The sequence below is a fragment of the Mytilus californianus genome, unplaced genomic scaffold (assembly GCF_021869535.1).
Source record: "Mytilus californianus isolate M0D057914Y unplaced genomic scaffold, xbMytCali1.0.p SCAF_7, whole genome shotgun sequence".
NCBI lineage: Eukaryota > Metazoa > Mollusca > Bivalvia > Mytilida > Mytilidae > Mytilus > Mytilus californianus.
The window spans coordinates 46,212,318-46,224,887 of NW_026262723.1; the positions used below are offsets into that span (position 1 = coordinate 46,212,318).

Here is a 12,570-nt window from a genome sequence, read left to right on the forward strand (position 1 = left end):
CATATATTTGTGCAGCTTTTAAACAGTGGAACAACAACAAATGGAAGTTTTTAACGACCTTGACTGGATATACATCCCTCGCACGGTCGGCGCGGTGCCCGAAGGTGTTTGGTGAGCGTTTAAATAATTTTGTGCAATCGGTCAGGAACAGGTGGAGGACGCCATTTTGGTAGGCCGCCATCTTGGTTTTTCTTTTGTTGACTATTTTGATGTTATGTCTTCACAACGGCTGCTTTCAGGGCCAGATTGGTCAGCTTGGCAGCTCGCTAACCTCGATGATGGAGTACTGGTAGATGAGTCTCGGACGTAGTATTAACAATGACAGGAAGCATTATCAGGACCAAAGTCTTGAGACAGTGAAATGGCGGTCCATCATCTAACACCTAGGATACAGCCCTCGGACGTCACTCGGCATACCACTCCCCCATCCATAATGGGTTTTGGAGTGTATGTTGACGCGGGAATTTGCCCTTACGTGGATTATAGCCTAACGTAGTCTGTACAGCGTTGGATTGGTTTCTGTCATCGAAAGTAGTAAGTCGTTGATCCATCTAACTGTAAACCCTCATCGAAGATAGCGGGTAAAGGAGAGCTGACCCAGCACGTCCGTTCAGTTGTAATGACTGAGATGTGACTGGAAATGATGTAATGTAATGCAGTGGAACAAATTGGTTGATATTAGAGTATAACAAAATAAAGTTTAACAATTAAAGGAGGTATAGATGAAAAAAGTAATTTTCAAATTTTTTTTTTTTTAATTGTTCTAAGGTAGAACAATAAGTAAAAGTATTATTCTGATATGTTTTTGCATTCAGTTCATTTTAGATTTAATCTTTTTACAAAAAAAACATAAGTTTAAGGATTATACTGTGAATTGACAAAAAAGGGGAAGTGACTCAAATTGTTTTTAAAACAACTTTGAAATACACAAACTATTTACGACCTTAAGCTAAGGTAATTAGTGATAATTAACAGTGTGTTTGACACCAAAGCTGTCAAGTGAAGCCATGCACTGAAATGGGTCACTTGAGCTGAGTTTACACAGTTAGTTGAACTTCTTGTCCAGGAAGAATTACGAATTTGCCGGTATTTTAAAGAAATCAGTTTATATCTAATCAGGCTTAGGAATCCGGGTGAAAACGGGTTATTTTCCGAATTCCAGGGTTATTTGGTCACCCGGCGGGTGTTCCGGGTGACCCCTCAGAATTGTGAAAATCTCGGGTCACACCCGCAGGATCCGGGTCAGTTGACAGGTATGCTGTACCTTCAGTCATGGTTCATTGACTTTGAATATTTGCATAACTTACATGTTAAAGTATTGCTATTTTAATTTCAACATTTGCATTATCAAAATAACAAATAGGCCAGACATATCTCTGAGTTAACAGTTTATTGGTTCTTATTTTGAATTTTAGTCAGTCCTCTGAGATCATTACAATAATCTGAAAAAAAAGTCAGTTATAGGAAGATAATAAAATGGCAATACTACTCATTGATCTATAAGTATATACATTTTTAACAGAAGAGTTTGATTATTCAATAGTTTGATCAATCTTAATGTTTACTTTTACAAATCAAACAGAATATGTAAATGTCAATTTGATAGTTTGGTAATGAAATTTATATTATCTTTAGAGAACTAACTACATGTCATGAGTCATTTTTGAGTGTTGTTGTTTATAGTTTTCTCCTAAATTTGACCTCAACAGTCAAATGTTCATCTTATACAAACTGTTAACATAAGATAAAGGGATACTTTGTACACTACCAAAAAATAATTGACTTGTTTGACGTTTGTACATGTAATATAATGACACATGGTTTTCTCATACTAATGGTTTATGTTAATTTTATTTGGAGGTCTTGTCAATGTTATGCAAATAATTGCAAGAGGTTAATAACTACTTATGTACCTGTAAGCCATTAAATATCATGGTATTTATCATAAGTTAACCCTACATATATGACATACATGTAGTTAATAGACTGTGACAACTAAATATATATTTTTAAATCACATATTTGAACAACATTTAATGTTCTTAAATCTTGATCAGTCATTATATTCTATATTTAGTCTAAAGCATGATTTTTTTTGTACATGTGTATAGTATTTTGCACATGTATGTATTTTCATAAGTCATGACAGTTCAAAGAGGTATTACAGAGGGAAAATGATTATTGATCCCCTAGCTATTTAAAACATCTACTCCCAGTAGATTTTCTGTCTGCATTTCTGATCTCATGATGCTTTTTATGGTTTCATTCCTTTTCCCAGTTAAATATTCTTTATGTTAATGCCTAGGAACTAAACAATGTAGAGGAAACTTAATGCCATCCCTGTTTTCATATAAAGTATCCAACTTAAGCTTTATGTTTCATCTACAAGTATTTTGTATTAATCTGGTGTTACACAGTTTATCAGTCATGTAATAATTCATCATTATGATACATGCACATGTAATATGCATCTCAGTTCAGATCACCCCCAGTTTTTGGTGGTGTTAATGTTGCTCAGTCTTTTGTTTTCTATGTTGTGTTTTGCGTACTGTGTCTTTTTCTTTTTTGGCCATGGCGTTGTCAGTTTATGTTTGAATGTCCCTTTGGTATCTTTCGCCTCTCTTCTATAATGTTTAAAATTATTTTTATAAAGAAGAAATTGGTGATCATTTAGACAGTAACCCGATAACACAAAAGAACCAATAAAAGACAATTGAAGGTAATTGGTACACATGATTTTCTTTTTACTTTAATAGTTCTTTATAAGGAACTAATTTTTTTAGCTTACTTGACCTGACCTTCTTGTTTATTATTTTGGTAAAAGTAATAAATATGCAATCATCCAACTTGTATTTGATCATGTGATGTTCACTGTTTTTCAAACTTCTGTTCTGGAAATGCTGTTCAGATATATGACAGAAATCATATGGACGATTCTCAAGTCATTTCATGATTTTTTTAATATGAACAATACTTACATGTGCTAGATGTACACATGTTTCAGTGTGCCATTGAGAAATATATCATTGTAACATATTGTATTAGCATTCAAATCCTAGTGCAATGTAGTGTGGAGTCAGTATTATTAGTACATAGAAACATTACATTTGACTTACATCCTGAATTATCATGATTATAGTATATTTCATCAGCCTATGTAATATTTCCTGTACTGACAATGACATATGGACAGAGCTCATACAAGTTTGCAACATGGGCAAAGAAGTCATTTTCCTGTCCCTCACTTTGCTTTCTCTTACTGCCAAAAGTGATATCTAGTTGCCTAGGTGTTCACACTTTTGTTATCTGTAATTTTCGATTTTTACCAAGTTTATGAATCAGCATTTTTTCCTTTTTAAGAAAGAAAATTCATATACAGATATATATATAGGTATAAGACCTAGACAATTTATTTTTAAAGAAATGTGAAAGCATTGACTTTGTAGACATGTCGCTTGTTGTTTCAAAAACACTACTTTTATGAAAGAAAAATTTAGAGATCTTGAAAAGTGGTAGTCTGAAGATTTTGACCAGCTATGTTTTGCAAAGAACCAACATAATTTTGGTATTTTGCAATAGAAATGATAGTGAGGACCAGCAGATTTTCTTCGAGGACCACCAGGGGAAAAAAGATTTGCAGAACTTTGACAAATTGAAGTTATAATAATGTGTACATGTACTGATTGATATTTTAGTCTTTGATTCATGATTTTTTTATTAGTTGTTATTGGCTTTGAACAAGCTTTCAATAACTGCAATTACTCTCAGATCTGTACTTTGTGTCTTTAGTGTTTTTGTGATTTGTATCGTTCTGTATAGTTAAGCCCTTTTCAACTTATTTTTATAGTTTGTTCTTAAAAGATAATTTCTTTTACTTTTTATTTTTGTCCTTTAAATATGCAACAGTGCTAGGTATTTAGTTGGTAGTTCCTGACTAGTGGGATAATATAATGTGTAAGTAAACTCTAAATGACAGTTTAAGACAATTTAAACTGAGACAACTGTTACTGTCATAGTATTCTCAGGCATGACATAAAATTGGATTTGAATAAAAAAATAAAAAAATAATTACATTTTAAATAAATAGGATGCAGATGGCAAGATATATATCATCATAAAAATCAAAAAATTATTATATATATAATACATTTGTAATAGTGCCACAAACAAAGAGGCATGCTTGCATGTCTCTTTTAAGTCTCATCACTTCTCCATATCAGTTTTAGTAGTGCGAGCCCTAATGGAATTCAAAATGATTTTACCAATTGGAAACTAAAATTTCTTTTTATCTTATGGATAGAAAATCTATTACATGTATTAGGATCAGAAAAACTTAACCCCTTGCTCAAATAAAAAGTTTATGATAATGCTTTAAGCTATTTTTTCAAAAGGAATGTTTCAATAAAAATTTATCAGAAGCAAAATTTAATAAGCTTTATTGTAAATAGAATCAAGTTTTCATATTTTCATGAATTTAAAGATCATGTTGATATTTCTAAAGTGTACAACATTTTATCAGAATCAGACAGACCTGTCTTGAAAGTAGATTTATTTGACAATATATACATTTATTAAAACTGAAGTACAAATAATTTAATTGAAAAATTGTTCATCATTGAAGAATTTATCATCCTTGTTGTATGTAGATTAATTATGTAAATGAACTAAATTTAGGAATACAAAATCAGTTTTGCTGGTTGAATATGTATGATAATACTAATCATGCTAATAGCATTTCAATACAATAAAAATACCAATGTATTTTTTAGAAAAGTTGGGTAAAACTCTGTAATTTTGCTTTGTTTGTTTGGATTTTAACAAAACACCAGATTATTTGGTTTATTTTTTATCGTCACATAAATGATTGATTGATTGGTGTTTGTTTTAAGCCGCCTCAGTCGTCACATAATGCATTATATTAGTGGGGTGATTTTTTAGAGAATTTTCACCTTTTTATACGACCGCAAAAAAATTTTGAGGTTGTATATTGGTATGACGTTGGCGTTGTCGTCGTCCGAAGACACATTGGTTTTCGCACTCTAACTTTAGTTTAAGTGAATGGATCTCTATGAAATTTTACCATAAGGTTCAATACCACAAAAGGAAGGTGGGGATTGATTTTGGGGGTTATGGTAACAACACTTAAGGAATTAAGGGCCAAAAAGGGGCCAAAAATAAGCATTTTTGTAACTTCCAGACATAACTTGTGTGTTAGTGTATGGATCTCTCTGACATTGTACCACAAGGTTCCATATCACAAAGGGAATGCTGGGATTGATTTTGGGGGTAATTGCCTCAAAATGTGAGAATTAGGGGCCAAAAAGGGGCAAAAACAAGCATTTTTCTAGTTTCATGACAATAACTTGTGTTCAAGTGTATGGATCTTTATGAAATTGTACTACAAGGTTCCATATCACTAAGGGAAAGCTGGAATTGAGTTTGCGGGTAATTGCCCAAAACGTTTAGGAATAAGGGGCCAAAAAGGGGCAAAAAATAAGCATTTTTCTAGTTTCCAGACAATAACTTGTGTTCAAGTGTATGGATCTCTCTGAAATTGTACTGCAAGGTACCATTTCACAGAGGGAAGGCTGGGATTGATTTTGGGGGTAATTCCCTCAAAATTTTAGGAATTAAGGGCCATAAAAGGGCAAAATAACAAGCATTTTTCTAGTTTCAGGACAATAACTTGTGTGTAAGTGTATGGATCTTTATGAAATTGTACTGCAAGGTTCCATATCACAAAGGAAAAGCTGGGTTTGAGTTTGGGGGTAATTGCCCTAAATGTGTAGGAATTTGGGGCCAAAAAGGGGCAAAAAAACAAGCATTTTTCTATTTTCCAGACAATAACTTGTGTTCAAGTGTATGGATCTCTCTGAAATTGTACTGCAAGGTACCATACCACAAAGGGAAGGCTGGGATTGAGTTTGGGGATGATGAATCATAAGGGGGTTCAAAAAATTTGGGGGGTATTTTTTTTTCCTTTTTTTTCTTTAAAATTTTCCATTTTAAATTGGTTATTTCTGATTTATATATAAAAGCAAATAATAATGATTTGGTTTGAATAGGTAAATTAAAAAATTTTAAGTTCTTAGACCACAATCATTCTGTGTCAGAAACCTATGCTGTGTCAAATATTTAATTACAATCCAAATTCAGTGCTGTATCAAGCTTGAATGTTGTGTCCATACTTGCCCCAACTGTTCAGGGTTGGACCTCTGCGGTCGTATCAAGCTGCGCCCAAGCCGAGCATTTTATTTTATTTGGCATGATGATCAGACAATGAAGCATTGAAGGTAAAATCATAAATTAATGCTATAAGTTATTAATACAAAAAATTAACAAATGACCATTTCGCATTAAAAACTCATTTTAATTTTTAACTGGATTTCTGAAGGAAAAATCGGTTATTGATTTGGGGATGTACAGTGGGCGGGCAGGAGGGCGGCCGGTGGGTTGGCGACGGCAGCAAAAAGGTGTCCATGCATTTACTCATGAACCGTTCAACCAAAATTAAAGCTTTTCAAATTTTAATATGTTATTACTGATGACAAAATGGAGGTCATGTACAATATTGACGATTTTCACTTTCACCATTCAGGAGTTATGGTTCTTGAAAGATTGTAAAATGGTGTTTCCAGTCGTGTCTGTTCTTTAACTCATGAACTGTTCAACCGAAGCTTTTCAAATTTTAATGTTTTTACTGATGACAAAATGGAGGTCAAGTTTGATATTGACGATTTTCACTTTCTTCTTTCAGGAATTGTGGTTCTTGAAAGATTGAAAATGGTGTTTCCAGTCGTGTCCGTGCTTTAACTCATGGATCGTTCAACCAAAGCTTTTCAAATTTTTATATGTTGTTACTGATGACAAAATAAACATGATAAAGGTCAAGTTCAATATTAATGATTGTCACTTTTACCGTTCAGGAGTTATGGTCCTTATGCTATTGAAAAATGCCAGGTCACAAATAAATGTTAAAAAAACCGGTTTACTGTCATTCTGACAGCTTTACCAGATTTCCGAAGGAAAAATAAGTTATTGATTTGGGGATGTACAGGATGTAAGGCGGGCGGGAGGGCGGCTGCCAAACAGTGTCTGTTCATTAACTTGAAAACGCTTTGACAAAATCTTTTCAAATTTAGATATGTTGTTTACTGTGATTAAATGAAGGTCAAGTTCCATTTTCACGATTTTAGCTTTTATCGTCGTTGAGTTGTTGACCTTCAAGTAGCGAAAAGTGATACTTCGAGCGTTGTCCGTGCAATAACTTGAAAACACTTTGACAAAATCTTTTCAAATTTAGATATGTTGTTTCCTATGACTAATTTTATGAAGGTCTAAATCGATTTTCACGATTTTAGCTTTTAGTGTTGTTGAGTTGTACACCTTTATGTAGGGAAAAGAGACACTTAGATTGATTTTGGCCTACAAAAATTCATTTATATTTTTTGACTTGATACTGTTTTGGGGTCCAGAATTGCAAATATCATTTTCATGCAGGAAAATCCGGTTTGCTGTCATTCTGACAGCCTCTTGTTCTTAGTAATTTCGTACTATAACATGGTCTGGTATCACATTAGAAATTACTCTACTATTAATATTGATAATAATTGCAAAATAATGAAATAAAAAATTCTGAGTTTCTTAATTTGATCTTTTAACTTCATTTTTTACTTGCAATCCATACTGAAATGATAATGCCTTTATATGTTGAATACCTAGGTTCAGTAGTCTTGATTATAATGTAGGGTTATATATAAATCTATGACAGTATTCATGGTATATAACTTTATAGTTTGTAATATATATTTAGGTGAACATCAGACCATGACAAAAAATACAGGGTAGATCTGTTTGTTTATTTCAGATTTTCAGAAGCAGATATGTGATAGAAATTTTTGTTAGTGTGGAGAAATAAGACGGCAACAATGAGCCTAACTGTGATATTAACTATATTTACATCATTCCTTGCCTCAGCAGGTAAGAAAAAATAATCATAAAAGAATTAAATAATCGTCAACATAAATGTGGTTCACAATAAGTAAACTTTTATATAACAATCCTTTTAATGGCATTGAAACATGAAACGGCCTTCAACTTTAAATTAATGTTAAGAATATACTATCCTTCAGGCGAATGTGGTACATTTTAACTACTGTATATATAAAACTTGAAATATTTCATGAATATAGTGAATAACTTTAATAGCAGATATACTTTCTTTATATTTAGTTGTAAATTAAATTAGATGATTTTTTCCGTATCTTTAGATCTTTCTAAATAAACTTTTTTTTATCTTTTATTTGTTTTCAATAGTCAGGATTTTACAATACCCCTACAATCACCACCTGACTATGGTTTTTGGGGCAAACATTGAAAGTTATATACAAGACTATCCATTTTTTTTTTAATTTATATTCATTATCATAATTCAAGAATATAGTTATTAAAGAAAAAAAAAAAAAAAAATAATAAATATAGCTGCTCACACTCACACTTTCTCTCACTACTTACACACAGTCATTGCGATCTTACCATTAGTATGCATGTATGTCTATATATAAAGTAAAAATCAAATATCAACTGCTCACTATAGTATAATTTAAAGTATAAACGATAATAAATCATGAAAAAATTGTATGTAGTGGGGACCAGAATCTTTCATAAGATGCTGCTCTATTATTTTTGTTTGCAATATAAAATTCATTTGATTGGTATTGTTTTATTCTGGATTTAAGTCCTACAAAACTAGGAGCTATATTTCTTAACTTACATCTAAAGATGTAGTTTTTAGCTATAATAATTAACAAATTTATAAACAAACTCTTAGTAATAAATCCCAGTAAAATTTCCATCTTACTGATGCTGAATTGCTCATCAAATAATTTGATTTTCTGTAAAAATGACAACCAAAAATTGTATGTAACATTACAATCATAAAATAAATGTTCTATTGTTTCCTCTTCCTCATTACAGAAGGTACATAGACTTGTTTCCTTTTGCTTAATTCTATATAAAAATGTATTAGTAGGTATAATTCTATGTAATATTTTATATTGAAAATTCTTTAAATATGTATTACTACAACATCTTTTCAAAAGAGAAAAATACTTCGACCATTCTGAGATTTCAGAATTTGTTACATCCTCCCATTTCAAAAATTTCTCATATGGGAGTATGCATATTTTATCTACAAGATCTCTGTATACAAATTTTAACTTCTTATTTTCCAAGATCCTTTTAGAAAATGCATCAAAAGGAACAAAATTTTCTAAGTTCAAATCACAATAATCTTTGATGTATTTTTTGATATATTTTGGAATGTTAGATAATAAACTATAGTATTTCAAAAAATTTTCCAAATTAAGTTTTTGTCTTACTTGTTGAAATGTTAATAGTGATTTACTTTGACTATCTACAATGTCCCTTATAAACTGTATACCATATAACTTCCATTTCATATATACAGGATATTCAGATATTGGTATAAAGTTTAGAATATCCAATGACAAAATTTCTGGAACACATAACTTTGTATAGGGCTTTGCCATGTGTAGACAATCAAATATGTCTTTCCAAAATGGATTTTTTAAGCAATTTGAAACTTCTTTAATCTTATCCTTTTGTAATGTAAAGACTCTGTCACCACCTAACTGTTTTAGTTCTGCTAGTAATAAATTCTGCCAAGTACCATCTGGATTTGATAAAAATCTCTTTACCCAAGATAATTTAAGATATGTACAGAAAGACTGCAAATGCACCATATTTAATCCTCCCTGTGAAAAATCTGCAATAAGAGTACTACACTTGACTCTATCAGTCTTACCATTCCAAATGAAATTAAAAAACATAGCACTCAGCTCATTTAATTGTGAGTGAGGTAAATTTGGCAGGGCAGTCAACAAATGAATCAGTCTCGGTAATGCCAGAGTCTTAATTACAGTAATTTTATCTAGTAATGTTAATTTTCTATGTTGCCCGCTTTTTAGTATAGCTGATCTTTTTTCTAAAATTAATATCAAGAATACATTTTAAATCAAGCGAAAAATCTATTCCTAAAAGTTTAAAGTTTGTGTGTGACCACATAAGATTGTAATTAGGACACAATATTTGATCAGAATATTTTTTGTTACCAATCCAGACAGCTCTTGTCTTTGATTTGTTCATTTTTAATCCAGATAACATATAGAAAGAATCAAAACAATTGAGGCTTTCTTGTAGTGATGTCTCACTACCATCTAAAGTTAGAAAAGTATCATCTGCATACTGACTTAATAGTGTTTGTTTTTCATTGATGAGGATACCATGAATTTTGGGGTTTGACTTAAGTTTCAAAGATAATAACTCTACACCAATAACAAACAAATAAGGGGAGAGTGGGTCCCCTTGTCTACAACCTCTCTCAAGATTGAAAAAATTTGATAGATTGCCATTGTTGATTACACAACTTTTAGCACTTTTGTAGAGAGTCTCGAACCATCTGCACATCGAAGGACCAAAATTAAAACTTTTTAATGCTTTTTGTAAAAAGACCCAGTCAACAGAGTCAAATGCCTTTTCAAAATCAACCAATAAAAGTAAGGCGCTCATGTTGTGATATTCAAGATAATGCATCAAATCATACAATAATCTAGTATTCTCCCCAATGAACCTCCCCTTGATAAATCCCTTTTGAGTGTCACTAATAATAAATGGTAATACAGACTTGACTCTGTTTGCTATAGCTGCAGAAGCTATTTTAATGTCTGTATTTAATAGGCTGATAGGTCGCCAATTACTAATATATCGCCTATCTTTTCCTTCTTTTGGTATACAAGTTATGACACTTTGATATTGAAAATCTGAAAAAAGACCAGACTCATATCCATAGAATAATGATCGATAAACAAATGGTCCAAGATCTCTCCAAAAGAATTTGAAAAAATCGACAGTAAATCCATCGCTTCCTGGGGATTTTCCATTTTTCATCTTACTCAATGCTATAGCACATTCCTCATATGTCAAGTTACCCTCACACAGGTCATGTTGTTCCTGTGTAAGGGCAACATCGTGAGAAAAAAAACTTTCACTTGAACAATCAATTTTTCTCTTTGAATACAAATTTTTATAAAAATTATGTTGTTCTGAGAGAATCGTGGATTGGTCAGATATATGATTACCCTGATCACCAATCATTTCAACCATTGTCTTCTTTATAAAATTTCTCTTTTCTAATTTAAAAAAATATTGGGAACATTTTTCACCATTTTCATGCCAGTTTGCCCGGGACCGTAATAGTAAACCCTCTATCTTCTGCTCTCTCATGGATTCTAATTCCACTTTTTTATCATTTCTAAATAAACTATTGAAGTTCTAACACTGTATCTCACATAGAATCACAGAATCCCTGGGACCTCTTTTATGTTGAGTTTGGATTTTTCAAGATGTAATATATATGTAACTAAAAATTTCTTGAATTTGATATATGAGATTCAATATGATTTCACAAATTTGAGATCAAGCATTTACGCATGATCTTTGATCTTTGAAATCATTGGTTCTCATATATACATATACAATGTACAAGTATTATGAAACACAGAGGCAATAGCTGCTGTTCTGATGAAGATGAAAACCAATAAAAGTAGGAGCATAAAGGTTCAATGCTCATAGCTATATATAATATATATATGTCATCACAGACAGAAAATCATTAAACCCCTAAGCATGACAAGAGTTTTATATACATGTGGCATAATATTTTATGTACCGGTACAATGTAATGTTAAGTATAGAATATTATTCAATATTTGATCATTGTAATTTGTATGCATCATATCCTCCTTATTTTGATTTCCTTGGTATGTGTATAATGAATGGAATTTTCTATGAACTTTTTTTCATGTTCTGTTGACCATTGATGAACTTATATGTCAAGGATTATTGACCGTTCTGTTTTATGTTATTTTATGAACATTTGTTATCATTAACTGCTCTTTTGTGTTAAAAATGCCACATGACCATTCTAGTGTGTATTTCTTTTCAGTTCTTCATACTTCTTTTGAACATATATATGTTTTTGCTTGAATTTTTATATCAAGGCAGTTGATGACATGATAGTAACATTCATTTTTTCGTTTTATTTGGTCTGCCTTCCTGTTATCAGTATAATATTGTGTATGATTTATTCTGTAAACCAAAAAATTTTCCAAAATGATTAATAAGAAAAGTTTTTGAGTAGAAAATTATTTAGAAATAAATAGTGGCGAATATGTCAAACCGGAATTTCTCTTTTATGGATACATAAACAAAACGCAAAAATGTATTGCTGCAAAAGTCAGCTTGAAAGAGTGGAAGGAGTAAAAGTATCCATGATAATACAGTTTACAGTAAATTTGTTGTATATTTCATTATATATTTGAAATAGTTGAAATTCTTGCCACATGTAAAAGAGAGACGAAAGATACCATAAGTCGAAAATAAACTGACAACGCCATGGCTAAAAAAGAAAAAGACCAACAGACAAACAATAGTACACAAAACACAAAATAGTAAACTAAAGACTGAGCAACACGAACCCCACCAAAAACA

The 12,570-nt window shown here is 31.5% G+C and overlaps 1 protein-coding gene across 1 annotated transcript in view; it reads left to right on the forward strand.

Annotated features, from left to right (window-relative positions):
• Nucleotides 1-12,570, forward strand: part of LOC127709118 (Ig-like and fibronectin type-III domain-containing protein 2) — a 240,951-nt gene that overhangs the window by 5,773 nt on the left and 222,608 nt on the right. The window contains exon 2 of the mRNA XM_052214467.1: nt 7,868-7,980. Coding sequence (XP_052070427.1) covers nt 7,929-7,980 — 52 coding nt within the window. The 5' untranslated portion in view covers nt 7,868-7,928. The remainder of the gene's footprint in view (nt 1-7,867; nt 7,981-12,570) is intronic.